The sequence below is a fragment of the Anas platyrhynchos genome, chromosome 6, assembly GCF_047663525.1.
Source record: "Anas platyrhynchos isolate ZD024472 breed Pekin duck chromosome 6, IASCAAS_PekinDuck_T2T, whole genome shotgun sequence".
Lineage (NCBI taxonomy): Eukaryota > Metazoa > Chordata > Aves > Anseriformes > Anatidae > Anas > Anas platyrhynchos.
Window position 1 is genome coordinate 30278933 of NC_092592.1, and position 21717 is coordinate 30300649.

The following is a 21717-nucleotide window of genomic DNA, read 5'->3' on the forward strand; positions in this document are numbered from 1 at the left end:
ACCACACGAGTAGAAATCCATTATCTGGTACTAAAACTATGAGTTCTGAACAAACAGACCTGGAATACTCATTTGAGCAAACTTTAAATGCAAATATGCTCCCAGTCTTAACAGCACTGACTTTTCATAACTATCATTTGGGCAGTAGACAGCCATGAGATTCGTCATTATAAACAAGGACCTGGGGCTGTTGAGTTCTAAAAATAAACCCGTTGGTTGATTTGATTCTGAATAAGATAGAAAAGGGGAAATCAAATGACAGCAGGTTCGTGAAGTGTTATCTAGCTGAAACAAAACAATCAAGACTTCAGCCTCTTCATCCTTAAGTATGAAAGAATAGAAACAAGAGAGATGGGTAAGCTACAAACCTTCCAGCATATTTTTAAAAAATCCAATTAAATTCAATAAAAGAATCGAATCAGGATGCTCCTATTTAAGTAAGGTGGTAATTATTAGCTCAAATTATCTTCATACCTCCAAAGAGAGCTTTCTGTGATGCTTCCCAGGTTGTAGTCGTACAGCTTGGTCAGAATTAGAATCACCTGAAGGCAAAAGAAGAAATCATGGTTAGTCTCAAACAATTACAATCTTATAGAACTGAAATGACCCCAGGGAGGACTTAGGATTCCTTTAATGGGTGCTTAACATAATTGAATGAATTCTTAAAAGTATTTGCTTAACCTGACATGGGGAGTATTTGCAGAGGTCTATCTTGAGCCAGTCAGACCTTTTTCTGCTCAACTGCTCTCCATTTGTGAACAGGTTCTTCCCTTAACCCTAGGAGGAAGAATGCATGGGAAGGAGCTAACATGCTAGACATATTGTTTTAGGATACCAGATAAGATCTGCTCTGTGGTAGGTTACTTTCTGCTCTGTTTCACAAGCACTGAAATGGCTGATATTTTTCACAGCTGCAATGCATGGATAATCCACTAGCCTGTGTTCAGCCAAATTTTCCATTTGTGGCAGATGATTAAAGATAAAAAAAAAAAAAAAAAAAAAAAAAAAAACTGGCAAATGATCACCCACTGTGGCCTGGGAGACTTTGACTGGATATCAGCAAAGAATATCCATGAAAAAAATTCTTCAACACTGGGACAGGCTACCCAGAACACCTGCAGAGCCCTCCATTGTTGGAGGTTCTCAAGACCTTGCTAGATAAAAATAGGGTCGACCTTATCTATAGCTGGTGATAACTCTGTTTTGAGCAGGAGGTTGAACTAGGGACCTCCAAGTGTCTCCAATAACCGATATTTCTATAACTTCAGTGAGAAGCTTTAGATTCAGCCAGAATGGAAATGTTTCCACATTTAGTTTTATTGGCTCTTTTGATAAACAGCTCTTCCCTCCTGTCAAAACAGACACTTCTAGAATAAAATTACCTTGCCAGGGAGGAGGGTAATTTTATCAAAAAGAATTTCCAGCAAAATATTTCAGTCTGCTCTTTTGTTAATGCTTAATAATAATAATAATAATGGCATTCAAGATGATAAGCTCCTTTAACAAGACCTACATTTGGGACAAACTATGAGACCATTATTATTGCTACTAATTTATTTTGTATTTCTCCCTACCAGATCACCATACATCTCCTCCTCCTTATCCCATTAAGACTGCAGTAAATTGAAGAGGCACAACACTTCACATCTGACAAAAACCCTGATCTATATACCTCTACATTTTCATCTTCAGCCTGGGTTCCTAAGAAATGAGGTTTACAGATATGCACCCCTCTATTCCCTTGATAACTTTAATTTTCATCAGCTAGTTTCTAACAATTTGGCACAGAAGCCAAGGACTGGAGACAATTCAGTCCCTATAAGCTCTGTGGAAGCTAGCAGCAGTATGGCAGAGGATTATCCAAGTCACTGCTTGCACTGAGAGAAAGGAACAGAACTTGCTGTTACCATTTTCCAAAGGCAAAAGCCATCCTGCCTCCTACAAGCAAATAGCCCTGAACCCACCACAGCAGCAACAGAATTTTTTCTGATATGCTCAGCATATAAGGACCAGAAAAAGCATGGTAATATGGGAGCTGAGGACATAAGCATATAGCTATTGAAAAAGAAAAGCACAGGGAACAGGTTATATGCATCTAGGAGACAGATTTATTAATTTCTACAGCACAAGTTAATTTACTTGTAGCACAAACAAGGTCAGTCCAAAACATTTGTGATCTGAATGAACACAAGTCACACGCAGCTGATGGCGAAAACAGGAGAAGCACTTGAAAAAACAGCAGTTCACCAGAACCAAACATCTTCTATGACATCTGCTGGAAGAAAAAGAAGCCTCCCTTCCTACCTGCTCACTCCCATTTTAACCTCCTGCTTCCCATCTTCCTCTACATCTACTTACTGCTTTGCATCCAAAACAAGAGCCTCGTCCTGCTGTGCACTAAAGACTGGCTAGAAACTCTAGCTGTTAAAGTGCAAACCCCACCAGGCAGAAGACAAGGGCAGGGACCCCAGTTTTATGGTTTGGTGACATTGCACAAATGGTTCCAGAAATAAATGGAGACTGTAGAAGAGCATCCCCATTGAGGTACCTGATGCCCAAGGCTTCCCCACACCAAAGCTATGAGTGGTAGTCCCCAACACACTGTGGGGACACCTCACAGCCCTCAGGAGCCACCAGCCTACTCTATCCTTTACCAAGGGGCAGATGAGGCCTGCCCAGGGTGGCACAGAGGGCAACCCTGCAGCTCCCAGAGCTGAGTCCATGGGCCTGCCCTAGGGCTCCCTGCAACTCCAGGTACAGCTCAGTACTGAGCCCGTGTGACTCCTAGTCTGTCTCCACGCCTAATTTCCTCAGTGCCTCCCTCACATGGCTCCCCACCAGCCCTACCCCACTACAACAAGCTGCCCCCTGATCTCTCCAGATGCCCTGACCACCAACCATGGATCCCAACATGACACTCCAGTGACAGCCACCCTGCAGAAAACTGGGAAATGACCCATGGTCATGTCCCCCTGAAACAGCCTCTTGGTTAAATCCTGCCCTAGCCAGGGACCCCAAGGACAACAGCTATGACAGAGAGCAGTTTACGTCAATTGTTTTCACATGCACACACACCACTTCCTTATGCCTGCTGACTCCCAAGGGCATCCTGACACGGCCTCCCTCCAACCAGCAGGTTCTCTTTGAAGAGGTGGCCAACATGCACATTGTTAGCCCCCAGATGGCAGAGCAGCAGTGGTCGTATATGATTTGCAAACCAATTTAGGCTTTATAAAGCGCTAAAATTTCAATCTCCTCTTTCCTAAGAATGTTAATTGGTGACAGACAGGCAGCTGTGTGTCTGGGTCCAAACTATGTCACTGCTATCCCTCACCCCTTTGAACAAGTCTTTAAATCCCCTACTTTGCAAGTGAATGAAACTTAAGGGGGTAAAAGGCAAACAGAAGAGGAAGGAGGTATGAGCACATGGGAGTATGTAAAGCCTTTCCAAATAACTGCTCTTCTGATGAAACAATGGTAAAATCAGTAACAAGGTTCAGCACCAGCTTGCATAGAGACCTTCCATATGATGTGGGAGCTGCACATGCTTTCAGCTTCCAGCCTCCCTTGATCTGCAAAGCAGCTGGACAGTTGCAGGGAAGCTGCTTATATCTTTTTCCAAGCCTTGTTATCTTTTCTTGGCACCATCCTCCTCTGCTTGCCAGAGGAACTAGAGACATAAATGACTAATAACTATTCCCCTAACAAATATTTTGACATCTGGTAGTTTTAGAGGTAGACCAGAAAATAGCAGGCATAGAAACTAGGAAGAGTAAGTAAGAAACACAGTAGGGTTTTCCCACATTCTTTGCCTTGAGCTGACATGGGGAAAGTCATAGAAAGATCTCATGAAGCCCACTTCCCCTGTCTGTAAAATCTAGGAATTAAAGTCAGGCCTAATTTTCTGGATTACTAAAATTAGCAACTTGCAACTGCTAGAATTAAACAATTATTTTTCACGAGTTTCTCATTGTTTTGACTTCTCTCTCCCCCTCCCAAATTTAAGGAGAGATCATAAATCCAGGGAAGTGGTGGCATCACTGTCCCTGAGGTGGATCAAGGAGAGATTGTATGTGGTGCTCAGAGGCAAACTTTATTGGGTGATAGTGATAGTAGGGTGCTGGTTGGACCAAATGAGCATGAAGGTCTCTTCCAGCCTTAATGATTAGATGATTCTATGATTCCACATTTCTACAAAAGAAAACTCCATTGAGAACTTCAATTTCCTAATTTAAAAAAGAAACTGTAATTGACATCTCAGAAATAATGACACGACAACAGTAAACAAAACTGCCAATGAGTTGTGTTTTTTGTTTCCCCTTTTTTTTCCCCCCCACTTCCAGAGAGCTGAAATGTCTTGGTTTTGAACTTTGAACTAATGTGGGGAAAGTCATATTGCTTTTTTGTGTGTGTGTGTATCTAACAATTCTTCTACAATAAGAGGTATTCCAGGACCCATTAAAATATGCATGGTTGTTGCAGCTTAGACCTTTAAAATCTAAAGTAACATTGTTATATACTGGCTTCTGAGTAAAATTATGATTAAATAACATTTAACATTTCAAAGCTACTATTTGTATTTGACAACACCTTGTATCATATACATGAAGGTGTTCGTTATGTAATAGCTTAGATACCTGCACATGATGTATATACTTATTGCTAGAACAAATTTCCCATTTTCCTGGGCGTGTATCAGCTCCTGACCCAGCTTTAAGGCAATCCTTAGTTTCAGCAGTCTTCTGCTTGTGTCATTTACTCTGGTTCAAACACTAGTAATAGATCTGCTCAAAGATATGCATACAAAACAAGTCATTGGGCAGAAAATTAGTTATTTGTGCCTTGAGTTCAGTATTCTCTTTTCCCCTTCATAATGTTATTTGAATAACCTAATTCAAGGCCATGATTTTGGTTATGTTTACTCTTTCAGAAAATGTATTTCTCCTTCGCTGTTCTCATTTCTTTGTTGTTTAGCCTGCAAAGGTTACTTCATGTTTAAGATCATTTCTTTCTTTCCTTTCTTCGCCCCCTCCCTCTCCTCTGTGGCTGTCACTATGTAGTACTGAGAAACCTAATGAACAGAGACATGCATATTATGTTGTTCTAAATGTCAGAATACAGCTGTGAAGGAACACAGTAATGAAATGAAAAATACTGTCTCGCCTTTTTTATTTTTTGTTTTTTCTTCTTCCCCTGGGACTGTATTTTTCCCCCTTCTTTACCACTCACCAATCAATACAACCCAACAAGGGCAAGAAGAAAACAACAAGCAAATTAGAGACAATAAAAAAGTTGAAAAGCCAGTCTTATGCCAGTTTTTGTCTGAATACAGATGGCTCTTCCTATTCCAGAGAAATGCAAGACCTCTTCTTCAGCAGGAACAGCATTTGAAGTAGTTTTTTCTGCCATAACAGGTATAGAAGTGGAGAGAAAAGTCTTCATCACTTTGTGATGACAGCCAAGAGCAGAACTTCTTGGCTATATTGCATGCTTGGTGAGCACTAGCCATGGTATAGCCCTAAAAGTGTTTGCTTGTTTGAATTACTTCATATGAAGTTGAAAAGCCCCAGAAGAAAAAAGGACAGAAGGAAAGGTGAGTTAGTACACTCACCTGGGAAACAACAGACTGACAGAAGAGATATTTAAACCTGTTTTACACATCTCCCGGATGAAACCAGCTCCCAGTAGCTATTCTAGGAAAGAATGGTTGTTCATACCTTGCAAGCCACGATGTCTTAATTGAAACCAAAAGTTTTGCAGTTTGATAAGAACTCCTGACCCATAATTGCCTTTTAAGACTCAGGTTGTAAAGGCCAGCCTATAGGTTTAAGATGAAAATCAGTGGCTGGACCAAAACTACTGCTCTTTCAAGTGTCCAGTTCAGGCCCGTGAAAGATCTCTGCAACTTTGGGAGGAGCTGTAGGGTAAGCATAGCTTCATTTTTCTCAAACCTATCTTCAACTGGTCCACACCATCTCATCCCCCCAACACACACACACCCCTTTCCTCTACTACCAACCCACTTTTAGTACTAGGTTAAATCTTTGTTTTGACCTTGTTTTCATCTGCTACACAAATGCATCTAGGAAGTCTATATGGTACTGCACAGGGTACTGACCCAAGTTCATCCTTTACTTCAGTGCTAGTTCCAAACTTAATGCAAGGATTACGTTTAACCTGACTTTTCTCCCTAGGCAAAAAAATATATTTAGTCTCATTAAAAACAGGGCTGAACTAGCTGGGCAGCATGGTGCTGAGAGAGTCTGCACAGGGGTGATCAGGTTCAGAACACAACAGGAAGAAAGCAACAGATGCTGTCTGTGGCCACGTAACTAATTCACGGATCTATGTTTTGCACTATTCACTATTGCAAATTTAGTCCTAGGAACACCATGTGAACATGATGTTAAAACATTGCTGTACTTATTCAAGCTAGACTAAACATGGATGCAGACCAGAAAAATCATTGTGCCTAATGTCTAATCATCATTATTAAAGACCCACCGTGCAAAATGATCTGCCTGGTATTCCAACTCATTCTCTTTTACACCAACAGTGCTCTCATCTTGGATATATTTTATCAGCTGTATTCTCATCACCCCCAGGTCTTCTCTGGGAATGCTTTCCACTTGACACAGCACAACAGGGTACTAAATTCAAACAAACAACTTTTACAGCTCCACGGTGATAGAGATTTTTCAAACAGAAGAATGCAATCAAATTTTTAAAGTTGTTCGCTATAACTTCCTGGGGTCTGAATTTTACAATGCTACCTCTAGATTGACCTGAAACTGTGCCGGAAGGATTGGCCCTATAGGATTTAAGTGCTATTTTCAAAAATCACAACAGGCCATTGCTAATGGAGGCAAAACAGCACCTCTCCTTTAATGTTTCAGACATCTATGCTCTGTATGTAAATTTGCATCTGTTTCAGTTGAGAGTGTAGCTGTCCCAGGTTAAGTCACAGAACTGAAAAAGATTTAAGCCAATAATTGCCCATTTTTCTCACTGGTGCATCATCAACTCTCAGCATTATTTGTGTACATACTGCTCCTTTCTCAACCCTTTGTTGGATGCATTAGAAAACAATACACTTGATAAGTGATTTTTAATATCTATTCTGTCTTCTTGACCAGCACCACAGTTGAGTGGTTGTGTTGTTTTTTCCTTTTTGTGTTTTGTTTGTTTGTTTTTCTTCTTCAAGCAACAGCCTTAGGACTACCAATTTCCAGAATGGAATAACTGCAGATGGCCTTCACGAACATTAATTCTGTGCTAGGATTAATAACCTGATAGAGACTATGTTTTGCCCATAACATATACCAAAGATATTGTGCCCTTCTTAGCTCTGCCTTCTACTTCTAGTTTCAATCATATGCCAGCTAAACGCTCTACCTCACAGGTTGATCTTTGCTGTTTCCTCATATTGCAACACCTCCCAGTCTCAGATGAGCACCTCTCTCTGGTGCTCTTCACCCATGCAAGGAATATGTAACACATTTAGAGTTTCTGGGATAAACAATAGTGCTGGTGCACAGTTTGCTTGCTCTATTTGTCTGGACTGTAAATGTTTAGGTATAGGAACTATCCCACACAGCACAACCAGGCCTCAATATTTTTGTAATGAGATACTTTAATACATATAGCTATGTAAAAATGACAGTGCTGTTAGCTACCCTTAACAAGACTCTCCTGATGAGGTAACGCAATGAGTTCGAAGGGGAAAAAATAAAAAAACTGTCTTGATTGTGGCTGGGTAAGTATACCTCAATGTGCCATGATCCATGAAACCCTTATTAAACTCTAGAGATCCTTTCTATCACCTACTTAGCAAGAACATAAGTCAATGAGAAAGAAGCACTAAATTAAGTTTTCACAAGCTTGTTGATCTGCTATAATTGAGCAGGAAGCAAAAGGACTTGAAGCTTTCTTCTGCATTATCTGTTAATAATCCGGTTTTTTTTGTTTTTTTTTTTTTTTTTTTTTTCTGGCTAGGCTGCAGTGTACAAACATATGCAGCATTTAATCCAGGACTGCAAATAACTGAACAACTTTTTCCTTCTTCCTCTCTACCTCCCTAGTGCAACACAGAACTTTAGAGTTGGGAAAAAGAAGGAAGCCACCAAAACACAAGAATATTCTCAATAAGCTCTTTGGCGTGGCAGCTGTGTAAGGAAATTTCTTCAAAGAAATTCACAAGCAAGTCTGAATAATTCACGAATAAGAATTTTACAGACTGCTCATGAATAAAGAGAAATTCTAGCGAACTCATTATTTGGGGCAAATTATCAATACAAATCGTGTTCTTCATATTATTACCATTAAGTAATTTTATTTATTTATTTTTTTACATGTTAGCAAGTATCAGGGACTGTAAAAACTAGGCCAGTTCCAAGAACTATGGAGATGTGAATACTTGTTAATTTGTTTTTCACATGGACTGCAGATCTGCAGGCAAAGGAAGATAGGAAAAGCATGATGACAGAGAAGGACAACCACATGATTATGTACCTAGACTACCGACTCCTGATTTCACCACATTCTTTGTTATAAAGAACCTGTAATGAAAAAAAATTTTTATAAGGGACAAAAAACACTGATGCTACCCACAACCATATCCGTGACAGGAGGTGATAGCAGAATTTTAGAGAGAAAACATTAAAATTAGCCTTGCAGAGGATGATGCTTCACCTTATTAACTTTCAGCAGTCAGCAGATTACATTCATCCTAATTCAAAAGCCATGGTGGCTATTGTGCGTAATAATATAAGGATCAGATAAAGCCAGCAAGAATGATCAAGGATGTGGAATGGCTTTCTTTTTTTTTTTTAATGCGAATTTTCTTAAACTGAATCTGAGAAGGAGACAATGAAGGAGATGTGAAAGACAGCTGTAAAGTCATGAACGTCCTGAACTGTTTTCTTCTTCTCAGTTCACAAGACCTAGGAGATCAAAAGGACCTAGTGGGTTCAGAATACTAAATGTAAATGAGTTGGGCAACTTCTTCACAGTTTATGTTGTAGATACTGTCTACTAGATCAGGTTGCCCAGGGCCCCATCCAACCTGGCATTGAATACCTCCAGCTGCTCCATCCACAGTTTCTCTGGACAGCCTGTTCCAGTGCTTCACTGTAAGTAAAGAATTTCCTCCTAGCATCTAATCTAAATCTCCCCTCTTTTAGTTTAAAACCATTCCCCCTTGTTGTATCACATTGAGTTATAAAGAAAAATATGAAAAACAATCAGTAGAGCAAGATATATGGCAGTTTCTATTACACTCATCTTACTGGGATCTGTCATGCTGACAGCTTTTAGAGGAGACCATGATACGTGTTATAATAAAGAGAAGTAAAATGAGGCATCTCTTTGTACTGAGTCTGGCTGGGATGTTAACTTTCCCTGCGGCAGCCCATGCAGTGCTGTGCTCTGCACTTGTAGCTGGAACAGCAGTGTTATCACACCAGTGTTGTGTCTACTGCTGAGCAGTGCTGGCACAGCAGCAGGACTCTCTCTAACCCTCCTAGGGTGTGGGCAAAAAAGTGAGAAGAGAAGCATTACCAGGTCAGCTGACCTAAACCAAAGGGATATTCCATACCATATGATGTCACACTCAGCAATAAAAGGTGGAAACAGGAAGAAGAGGGGAGGGGTGGGCTTTCGTGAAAACATAGGTCCTCCTCCCAAACTGGCTACATGCGTTGAGGCCCTGCTTCAAGGACGTAGTCAATCATTGTTCATTTGTGGGAAGTAGAGAGTAATTTCTTTTCTCTGCACTTCCACATAGCCTTTGTTTAGTTTGTTTTTCCTTTTTTCCTTTCCCCTTTCCTTTTTTTTTTTTAAATTGTTTAGTTTATAATAACCTTTCCTTAATTATTTTAACCCTTAAATTAAATTATCTTCATCTCAACCCATGACTTGTTCTTTACTTGACTTCTTCCCCTCCTCATCTAAAGAGGGGGAATGAGAGAGCGGTTGTGGTGTTTAGCTGCCTAGCACAGTAAAACCACCACACTCTTCCACAAAACTTTTAAAGATAGTTACGGTCTTCATGGTTGTCATTTGGATGAAACTAATTTTTAATGGTCTAAAAGTAATTTAAAAAATATTTTTTTAATAATTTAAAAGAATAAAGATAATTTCAAATTAAAAAATAATAATTTTTAAAATATTAAAAAATATTCTGAATAGCTAGTGCTGGTAATGGAGACTTAATTCCCCACTTTGAGTCTTTGCCCCAGCTTTGAAATCTATTCTTACAAATTCTCCTTTCATTCAATAAGATTATTTTTCTTGAAAATATATCTGATCATCTCCACATATGATTAATGAACTAAAAAAATCCAAAAATACACTAATGAAAAGGAGCTAAAAATTGAGGGAATAAACTGCTGTAGGAGCAAAAGCAGAGATATTGAGGTTCCCAGTAAATGTAGTAATAGATTTTCTTCCAGTCAGAAGTAGACAAAGAAGAGGGAAAGGAGGACAAAAACAAGAGAGAAAAAGCTGCCTGTCATCTTGAAATGTTTTAATACAAAGGCAAATTAGTTAAGAAAGACACAAGGTTTTATTTCAGAAGACAAAAGTCTGTACGAAGAGAATCGATTACACACTAATTGCATTGATGTTTAAAAACCTTTAGCAGAAGTGCTCTGTGCATGTTTCAAGAGAGAAATGCAGTCTTCTGTTTATTCATTTTACTGAATACCCACATAGACCTTTGGGGAATTATTTCAGAATTAAGGACAGAGCAGGGTGAAGCCCTAAACCACTTGGAAGGAAATTTATTCTCTTACACCTTATTATATTCACCGTCAATCATCAGCTCTTGCTTAAACATGCAGTTCCTGCCAGTGTTTTAGAGTGGACATCCAGCAATGGTGAAAGGGTCAATTGGATAAAAGCACTACGCTGTTCTATGCCTGGCCTGCTCTTGAGCTTGCTATTGAAAGACTCAGAGCTATTCAGGATGCTCAGGGCTTTGCCAAAGGGACAAAGATTTTAAGTGCTGAGAAGCCATTTCTGAAGTGCACATTTGGAAAGCCTGCATCTACAAATGAAAACTTACTTCTCAAGAGTTTCTTAAAGACTTGAACATACGTGCAAACTAGTGCTTAAGCATAGCCACAGGCAGTTAAAAGAGAACAGCATATAGCGCTCTCAGAAACAGAGGAAATGTGTGAGAAGAAACTTCATGAAAACATACCACATACCACCATTGGGATCCTACTTTCCCAGCTTTATTTATGGTTGTGTCTTTCTGGTTAAGACAGGACTTTCTGAAGGATTCAGAGACACCTATAAACTCCAAACACACACAGTATTTCCCAAACCACTAATCTAAGCCTCCACTTGAACATAATTCACCCAACTCTGTCTGAGGAAAGAATGAAAGATCTCAAAAAAGGTAACAAAGAAGAGAAAGGCTACCAAAGGTCTTTCCTTGAGTAAGGTCCTGGTAGAAGACCAGGGGTGAGGGGATACAAGGAAAAAATAGTAGGATTAACGTGGTATACACAATACCCAGATTGCTTGTTTAGGAGCTCACTACATCATATAAAAGTGAAACATTAGTATGCAGTGAATAATTTATTTAATACTACTGTTGTTTAAACAAATCACTTTCATGAAAGCAATGTGTATTCAAGCAATAAATCACTGTTTAGCACTCTGTCACAAGCAAAAGATACTACTTGACAGAATTATTGAATGATGTTGTATAGCCACAAGGCAACTACAGAGATAAGGAGATGATGCTCTTGAATAGACTGCTTCCCTCTTACCCCAGGGAAGAAACTGAATCTTTAAAGTAAAACTTTCATCCTGGGGCAACAGGGGTAGTGAAACTTATGACCATAAGTGAATTTCATCTTTAGGTCCCAAAAGTGCCCTGAAAACATTAATTGATCACTCCTAACAACAGTTCTGTCATGTAAGTTGGTTTTATTATACATATCAAGCATGCAATGCTTAAGAGTTATGGAAGGCAGGAAGGGAACACTTAGTTTGATGAACTTCTGGCTCTTCATTCTTGATATTCTACCCTGTCCTCTACTGCAGAGGGAGATGGATTTAATAACATTCTGATCTGCTCTAACTTTAAATCAAGCCTTCCACCTCTAAGAGAGCAGGAGTCAAATCCAAGCTTTCTATTCCACACCACGTGCACACACACATACCCTCCCACCCCATAATCCTAGTTTCCCCATCAACACAGTTAGGAATGTATACTGCTTCTACTGGTCTTCTGTCAGTGATGAACAGTATATTAATAGACACAAGTAATGTTTCCCAGACACTGAGAAAACAAAAAGCTTCATGCAGAGACACTTTTGATTTGTTAGTCTTATTATACTGTGGTGGGGATACCCTGCAAACACTGTTCTAGCATTTCCTATGCATCTTACCCTAAAATAACAAACTGCATCACCCCTGTCCTGGTTTTGGTTTGCTCTAGCAGAAATGTGGGAGGTTTCACTTCCTTATGGCAACCCTTTGTTAAAGGAGTTAAATTAGAATTTAATGTGTCTCAGGCCTAAGATTCAAAAGCCACCTTATGAGCTCTCCGGCTGCCAATATTCATTTAGTTGTTAAATAATGCTAAAAAGAAAAGATGTAAAATCAAGTCATTGTGTTCTCAGCTTATCCTAAATCAGCAGAATTCTCAGGGTGAAATTCAGCACATTTTAGCTTGTGTTAATCATATGAGCAACAAAAAGAATTTAGTGCACTCATTTCGCCATAATAAAACTGAAACAAACCATTCATTCAGCTTTCACCCACTGGTCATCACAATCAAACAAGTATGAAAAATAAGAATAACATTATTTTACAGTATCTATGAACAGCGTCATCATTTGGTTTAAAAAGGGACAAGACAGAATATAAGGACAAATGAACTTAATTACTTGGCTTTCTTCAGTTCATTAACGAAAATTTGATGCCCCCAAAACTCCAGAGTATTGAGCCCAGTCTTAAAAAGAGACATTTAAACCGTTATCAAGTTTTTTTGGGGTGTGATATTTTCCTGATTATACAAAGTTCTTCAGTTCCTTACATTCTCTCACCCACTCCAGCTGCAACAAAATATGCCAGCAGCAGATGTATGTAATAAGCTGGAAGGCATCTTGAGACCAATTGTAATGCAAAGGTCATATTTTCCAAGCTGTTTATGGACAGTAATTTGTAAGGTTGTAATGTCACATGTTGTCAATAATTCATGGTGGGAAATTGCAACAGTTAATAGGTCATCAATTCTTCACTTTTATACCTTATCTCTTTCTCCCCAAAGAGCTGTTAAAACATGTTTCATTTTAGCATATTCCTTGAACCTCAGACTCAAAGGTTTCATTTGTTTATGGAAAGAAACTTAGGATGGTAAGATGTAAGTAATCCCTTAACAGGCACCCAGGGATGATAACAGATATAAAGTGCACATTTCAGACTTGGGATATAAATTCCTGTTAAAGGTCTATTCTCACTGGAGTTCTGCTCTATATTCTATAGAACAGGTTGATGCTATCAGAATGAAAACTGTTGTATTTCAGCAAAGAGGATTTATTCAAAAACAACTTATTCAAGGAAGCAAGATGTATTCAAATAAAGACTCCTCATTTCCAGTTCTTTTAGAAAAAAGCATAATTAAAAACATGAATTATTGGCTTTTTTAATATTCTGATATGGACACATCCTGATTAGTGAAACTTCCTCCATATGAAATTGTCAGGTCACCCTCTTACTGCTATTCCTAAAGCACAACCACACAAAGCTGAAGAGTAAAACAGGACTGGAAAAAGATAGTACCAGGTAGAACAGAAAGCCTGTCACTAATCCCCTATGTCAGGAAAAAAAAAAAAAAAGCCGTACAAGAGCTAACGAGTTATGACCAGCACGAGCTACAGATTCCACCGCTAACTGAGGCATGAAGACAGCTGTTTGTATTAAACAATTGAACAGCATATCCAATATTTCCCTTTATGAACAACATATCCAATATTTACTTCCACAGGATTCAGAACACATTCAGCTCCATTCCTGTGGCTTTTAGATAGAGCCTGGCAGAAGCCTGTAATTCCATCTTTGACCAGGACACACTGCTATAACTCCTGTATAAGTAAAGACGTATTAGCATCAAATACCTTCAAGGAAAGTATTAGACCTGAGATACTTTCAGCGGCACTGTGGTGAAAACGAGTCCCCTTAAGATTTAAAAAATTAATCCAGTTTTAAATTAAAAAAAAAATAAAGAATTAAAAAGCCTCCCTCCCCTGTACATACCAATCTCATATTTCTCTTGCTATACTTTTTAATCATGCTAGAGGGGAGAGAGGAACAGGATCAGGAACAGGTAGAGGTTTTCCATCAAGGAATGAGGGACAGGAACTGCACTCATTACAGATCCTGAGCAAGGTAAGGAAGGATGAAAAGGATAAGGAGGAAGGGGACAAACAAACAAACAAAAAAGTATTAACTGCCACTTTCAAAATTCTTATAAGCTTAATAAGAATTACTCTTGGTGCTCATCATCAAAATTAACTGCCCTGTCAGAACGGTGCAGCATTGTCAAGTGGCCAGTTCCTCTCATCACACTGCAGAAAAGTGGTTTTATCAGCTGAACGAATGCAACACTGAAAGCTGGAGGAAAAAGACTGTGTTTTGAACTCTTCTGAGAATTTCAGAATTCTATCAGTTGTCCTACCTTGTATGTTAACAACATACGAACTCCCTACCTACAAACCCGGAAGTATTGATTTCCAAGCTCTTGGGATAAGATTCATCCCTTAGAAACCTGATGCAGAATCCAAACACTTGAAGCTCTGGCAAGTTGCAGAGAACCTGGGAACACTAGAGAATCAATTTATAGAATTCATTTCAAAAGCTCTCAGTGGCTTGAAAATTATTTCTTCACTTTCAGACACTCCTTTTGTACAAAAGGAACACTCTAATTCCAAAGTGTAAACCTGTGGTCAGGTAAGTATCTCTCTCCCACTTTTCTGATTTTTCCAACTTTGCATTCCCAAATTTTAGTCTATTCACGCTTTAGTTTATTCACTTAACTTCATTAAACCTCATCCTATAGCAAACAATCTGACCTTGACCTTAATTAAGATAGGATTTCAGAGAGGAATTTTGGCCCAAAGCTAGACATTGTTTCCACTCCTAACTACAAACCATTACCCACCCACCTTCTGCCCCCACCAACACTCACAACCCTAAATATAATGGATTCATTTATTATGACAGAGAATCCCTCTGAACCATTTCTAACAGAAACTTGCAGCCATGTCACCACTTCACTGACCTATCTGCTAAACTAATTTAACTTACGCTTACAGTCAGCCATTTATCAAGACACAGGTATGGAATGAAACTTTATATTCCATTCCCTTTGACTTATGTTTTACATTTGACATGTGTGCCTCCGGGGAAGCACATACCATTTTTCCCACCATCTCTTCTGCTTGCTCAACACCTGTTCTCAGGGAGAATGATATTTCTGTATTTTTGCCTTTGAGCTACCTAACCAAGTGAATAAATAGGTCTCACAGAAGAAAAATATTCTCATCATGTCACCTACCACCTTTATCCTCAAGCTGCTTGTTCCATAAAGTCCAGTAAGGAAAGTAGGTTATTAGCCTTTACCCTTGTCTTGCTGTTAATCAAGTAGCTCAGTGTTGTACCATAAGCACCACTAGCAGTATGTATTCCCCAAAGAGATTAAAGACATAGGAAATGGTATCTATACTATAGGTTTCCAGTGGAGCAGTGGTAATTTCCACCTGCTGGGGTTATCATTCAGGGAAGGCAATACATGTTGAGAAATTCCTGCAGTTGGGGTAATACACTCCAAGGGCCAGATCTTTACCCAGCAGAAAGCAACAGAACATCATGAATTATTGCCTACAATTTCCTTCATTTAAAGATGTGCCTCAGTAAGAAACAACAGGGAAAGCCCTAGTGAAAAGAATGATGTAACCCAGGGGCTGCACTCTTCCAACCCACAAACCGCACTAAACACAGACCCAAAAGAAACTCAGAAGCTGCAGCATGCTCAGCTTTCCAAGGGATTTTTTTTTTCTTTTTTATTTTTCACTATAGAGGAATCTCGAAGAATACATTTGAAGGCTACCCCACCCAATAATCCTATTAATACTGAACTTGACAAAATGAAAATCTCCCTCCTCCCCCCCCAAAAAAAAAAAAAAAATACTGAAAGCTACATCCTATTTTACAGAGAACACTGATGCTATTCACAACATGCTCACAGAAAATATTTCTGATAGTGGGAGATGATGGGGGATGTAGGAAGTAATACTATATATACCTTTACTGTAAAAAGCTCCCTCAGGTTTATCACAGATTTTGTAATATCTGTTGTGCCAAAAAGAATTGTCTGACACTACAGCAGGGGCTTAAGTGCAATTTTCTGAAATACGAAAAAAAGTTGGATTTCCCATTTGTTTTTTAAAAAAAGATAGAAAATATTACTTCAAAAAGCTCATAAAGCAGAGACAAATAAATATACTTCTATTTTGAAAAAGTCTCGTGAACCTAAAAGATTTCATTACGATTTTCTTTCCAATAGTGAAGATGCAATATTAAGTTATAGTTTTATCAGACAGCAGCCTCTCCTTTTCCTAGGGTAAGTTACAGCCAGTATGAAAAGGTTTCCACTCTCCAGATTTACTTGTGACAACCCAAAATAAAATTCAGCTCTATGTAAGCTTCCTACCATTTAAAGGGGATTACCACAGCATAAATGCATCTAAAGATTAAAGACTACCCAGTTGTAACTGTGATTGACATGTCGTTAAACCAGTAATATCTTTCTATAAAAACTGTCTTATCCTTACTCTTTCTAAATCAATTTATTCTTCAATAGGAAGAAAAAAAAAAAAAAAGCTTTAACATTTTAGCAGATGATTAAAGCAATATCAGGCCAAAAGCAAAAGCGTCATATTTCCCAAAGAATATTCTCAGGTCCTTTGGCTTTAATTTCCTCCTGAGAGGAAACACATTATTTAGTGCTAGCTCCACATTAAAAATTTCTAACACAGTTTGAAAAGGCAGAGGAAATATCAGCACAAAATGAACCAGAACATTTTACTTGAAAAGAAGCAGATGAAGAGGCAATAACTCTGGTTCACTGATACTGATCTCAATAGGAAAAGGCAGACACCCTGAAGTCAAACAGAGGCAAAGTGTTTTGTTGTTTGTTGTGGTGTGGTGTTTTTTTTTTCCTTCTCTTCCATTTTCCCCTTTTTCTTTCTACCTCTGTATGTAGAAAACAAAGTGATTGCTCACATCAAACCAGTAAAGTGACAAGAACTCTTTGTCTGACAGAGAGAAATGGAAAGAAAGGTATGAACTGAGTGCAACACTTTCTATCAGCTGCATGGAGCACAGCTCGGCCCAGCCAGACACAGCAGCACTGGAAATGCTGGATGGTGCAAATGACAGCTTGATGTCACTGCACCTGGAAGCCCTCACATCTCCCACAGCACCTTGAGAACACATGCACACACTGTCCCTTCACCAGAGGATGAGTTATTCCCTGTTATTCCCTGCTAGCACTGCACCATGTTGATGTTTTGATGTTTGTCTTCATACCAATTCAACACAAAGTACTAAAATACCAGTATCACTCATGGGTTACAAGTTATAAGAGCTGGAGCTGCTTGAGAAAATGCTTTTCTTTCTTAGTTGGGAGCACTTGTGTAAACAAGTGGGGGGGGGGGGGAGGAGGGGAGGAGGGAGGAAGATGATAAAGCAGCTCCTGGTTGAACAGCACAGGTTGTTTAGGTGACAATCTCTCCCATATCCATCTCTCTTTTCCAGCCCCACTCTGTTCACTACCCTTGGACCTCTGAAAATCTGAAAAAATGTGCTGACACAGAGTGATCAGTCCCACTGCAACCATCTGCACCAAAGGACCTAGTGGAAAAGGCCACTATGTAAATAAAACACAACTGACTTTCATTGCAGCTTAGGTAAATGGGGAAATCATGATCATAATTTCCACACCCAATTACCCAGCTTGCACAGGCAATTACAGTAGTTCCAAGCACGAATTAGACATGGCACCGTATGAGCATGTTGTTTACACAGTGATCTGCACTTTCAATTATTATGTTTTTAATCTTACCCTAGATCTTTTAGGGGCTGATATTGAAAGACAGACAGAAAGGGCAGTAGAGCTTTTTTTTTTTCCTGTAGATGCATGTTTAATACCTACTACATGTTTACTACACCCTTACTGGGTTAAAAAAAATCACCTACTTCTCTTGATTTCTGAGGACTCAAGTACTGATTTCTGCCTTGAAGTATTTTGCTATCCATGTACAACTTTTTTCAGTAGGTCCTAGCTTTATGGTGCTAGGCACCTTGCATTAAAACATGAGCAAACTATTGCTTCTGATCTAAGTTGATTAATACAGTTCCTCCTTCCATAGGTAAAAACAACAATTCACAGTAAAGATTTCAGAGTTTGTTTTTTTGTTTTTGTTGTGTTTTGTTGTTGTTGTTTGTTTTTTTATGCAAGGGAGGTAGAATAGCAAGATGGTATGAAACAAATATCTCTACCTCATATCAAGTGACAACCTCATTTTTTATAGGAAATAGAAGAAATATTCACTGTGATTTGCCCTTCTAAAACTCTTTCCTATATTAATTGGTAGACAAGAAGAGGAGGTACATGTAGGGAAATAGAGTGGGAAAAAGAGGGGAAGCCTCCATATGAAAACAAAAAATAAAAATCATACAACAGGAGAAAAGCTTTTTTTAAAAAAATGTTATTACTCAGAATTGTTTTATTGCCTTTTTTTTTAATGCAATTCAAAACACACACCTTTTGAATGACAGTAAAAATAATTTTGATCGAAAAAATTATCAGTGGAAGTATTTTTCTCAGTTTAGCTTGAGCTGTGACCCAGAGTCTCAGTTATATTTAAGTTCCTGCTTGCCAGTCTGCACTGAGAAGTGATGTGACCCTGCATGGACAGAAGTACAAGGAAGCACTTTACAGCTATATTGATGGCACTGGTAGAACTCAGGCAAGGGACAGCAGCACTGCTTTCATCCCAGCAGTCCAAACCCTGTCTTGTCAGCACAGCCACGGGTATGAAGTGCTTTAGCAGTACAATATATAAATATATCTACATATGCAAGGGACCTTTAGCATAGACTTATAAATTCAGTTATATGAGCTTCCTATCAAAATTCTCTAGATCGTTCCCTAGACTGAGGTCATCTGCTATGTAATTAAATACTTTCTACTTATTAAACAATGCCATTTTGTTTCCTTTTTTTTTTTTAATCTTAAGTAAACAGTTTACAATTGCAGGTTCTTAAATTGCTTTTAATGCTGATGATTTGGCTAGAATACAATTAAGCAATCTAAACTCAATTCAAAAGTGCACCGATCAAGCTCAACTGAACTTGTCTATTTTTGCATTAAAAAGGTACGGTCTCATTCAATAGTCCCAAAGAAAATTGAATTATTCAACAGCTTTAAAAGTCTCCAAATAGCTGTTTTCATCACTTACCCATTTTCTTTCCATCTTTGTTCCATTTTTTCCTTCCTCCCCCTCCAGATAAAACCCCAAACCAATAAAATGTGAAAACACACAGAATCCCCTGCAGCAAGGGGTTCACAATCGCTTCTCCTGTGAGCTGTCTAATTCTTAGTATTTCAAACAATTGTCTATTCCAAAAGTATTTTTAGGTATTCCCACCAGTTTGATAACAGAGAACCTGACCCTCAGTAGAATTTTGGTCCCTGGTTCTTGCTGGAGTTTTAGTGATTTAGACAACTAAAAACATTTGCAACTAGCGAACTGAGCTTTTTCCACCTCACTCTAATGTGTTAAATCAGAAGTGATGTTATTCTCTTTTGCTTTCTACTTACAGGATAAGTCATCTGTTTTTATGCAGGGTACTAAAAAAAATTACATAAAAAAATCATTCCAACTATAATGAGACAGTGTCATTTTTTTCTGCCCAAATTCAGCCTTTGCAAGTCTGTCACTTGCATTTACAAGTCACCTCGTATTGGCAGCTGTTATCTTCCTCTGAAGGAATGAGGTCCCAGAAATTCATTTCTCAGAGAAGAGAAACAACAACAAAAAAACACTAACTAGTCAAAGAATCAGTCTTTTCTCTCTCCCCTTTTTTCAAAGTATGTAGAGCATTAGACATCTGGAGACAAAAGGAGGGAGATGTCTAAAAAAAATACAAAATGAATAAGCACTGGGCATATCACATCTCCTAGGTGACTTCGAATCCTTCAGGCATCATGCAAAAGAAGGTGAGATGAAGACCTTAAGTGTTAGTGTTTAAGGAAAACAGGGCAGCAACGTCATGCAGAAAATTAAACTGTATTTGTGGACTGTTTTTCTCTGTGTTTCATTTCATGATACTGGCTATAACACTGACATTTATTTGCTCTAGGTCTGTAAAGCAGACACAATCATTCTAAAAATCAGATATCTAAAATGATTTTGCTCCTTAGTTTAGACTGAAATCACCTGAGAGTCTATACAGCTGTGCCAGAGTCCCCTCTTCATCCAAAAGCAAGTTTTAAAACTGCAACTGTGTGCAGAAATCAAACTGTGTTCAGACCTGCAGCATCTTTCACAGGGCTGTTGAAGTAATGCAACACAAGAATGCTAGTCATCTCTCGTCTCATTTTAATACAACCTTGAAGTTTAAAATATTAAGTAATGGAAATAAAGTCAGCCATACAAAATCAATGGTCAGCATCATCAGCTTATACTCCAAATCCACATTTTCTGCCACCCTCTCAGGATGCTCATATGCATCTGCTGTCATTACCTGAGCCTCATCATTTGCACATCAAGATGGATAGTTGAATTATTTCCATTAGTCAGCAAAGCAGTGTTTCATAGGGAGATTCTGCTGAATCCTTAGTTTGAGATGCACTAGTGGTTAAAAGCCTACAGTTCTCAGAGGGGGCTTTATACCTCAGTCATAGAAAAAGAGAGACATGTCTGCATCATCTTTATTGCCAAGCATATTTTCAAGTGCACATTAACAATGCTTAGCCTGGCTTTTACTTCATGAATTGTAGTCTTAAATGCACTGAGCAGTACAAAGTCTCTTTGGTGCAGGCAAAATTTTGCTGCTTGAAAATCTTAGCCTCCTTTTTCAGGGCCCATCCCAGATGCGGATGACCACCAGAGCGATCTCAAACAATGAAAAAATCACTGTTCACCAAGAGATAAAATAGCCAACATTATTTTGTCTATTGGAATAAGCCTGTATTTATTCTTGCAGGGTTATAGGCTCTGGCAAGCTGTGTTGGAAATTAACCTCACTGTTTTTCCTTTGAGCAGCTGTAAGAGAGAAGTTGCAGATCCTTTACAATGACTGTCATGCATGTTCCAAGGGTACTTTAAAGACGCAGCAGCTCCTGAGCAGTTCCCAACTTTTTGCCTTACCCAAGCTTTTTAATGTAAAAGGTGTGTGGAAATAGTACAGGTTTTGGGGTGTTGCATGACATGGAAAGAAGCAGGAAGGGACATCATAGCTAGAACCTGTTCTGTCTGCTGCTTAGAGAGACATGAGCAGAGACATGGGCAGCTCCCACCTATGAAGAGTGCCCAGGTTTCTCTTTACACACCACAGTGCAAAGCAGAAAAAAAAAAAAAAAAAAGAAAACCCAAACCCTGACTGTAATTATTAGGTCCAGCAAGTAGCTCA

At 38.8% G+C, this 21717-nt stretch overlaps 1 protein-coding gene across 4 annotated transcripts in view; it reads right to left on the reverse strand.

Moving 5' to 3' along the window:
• SORCS1 (sortilin related VPS10 domain containing receptor 1) overlaps positions 1 to 21717 on the reverse strand; it is a 287180-nt gene that overhangs the window by 196386 nt on the left and 69077 nt on the right. For all 4 annotated transcript variants that reach the window (XM_027460308.3, XM_072039771.1, XM_072039770.1 and 1 more), the window contains exon 2: positions 475 to 542. In XM_027460308.3, coding sequence (XP_027316109.3) covers positions 475 to 542 — 68 coding nt within the window. The remainder of the gene's footprint in view (positions 1 to 474; positions 543 to 21717) is intronic.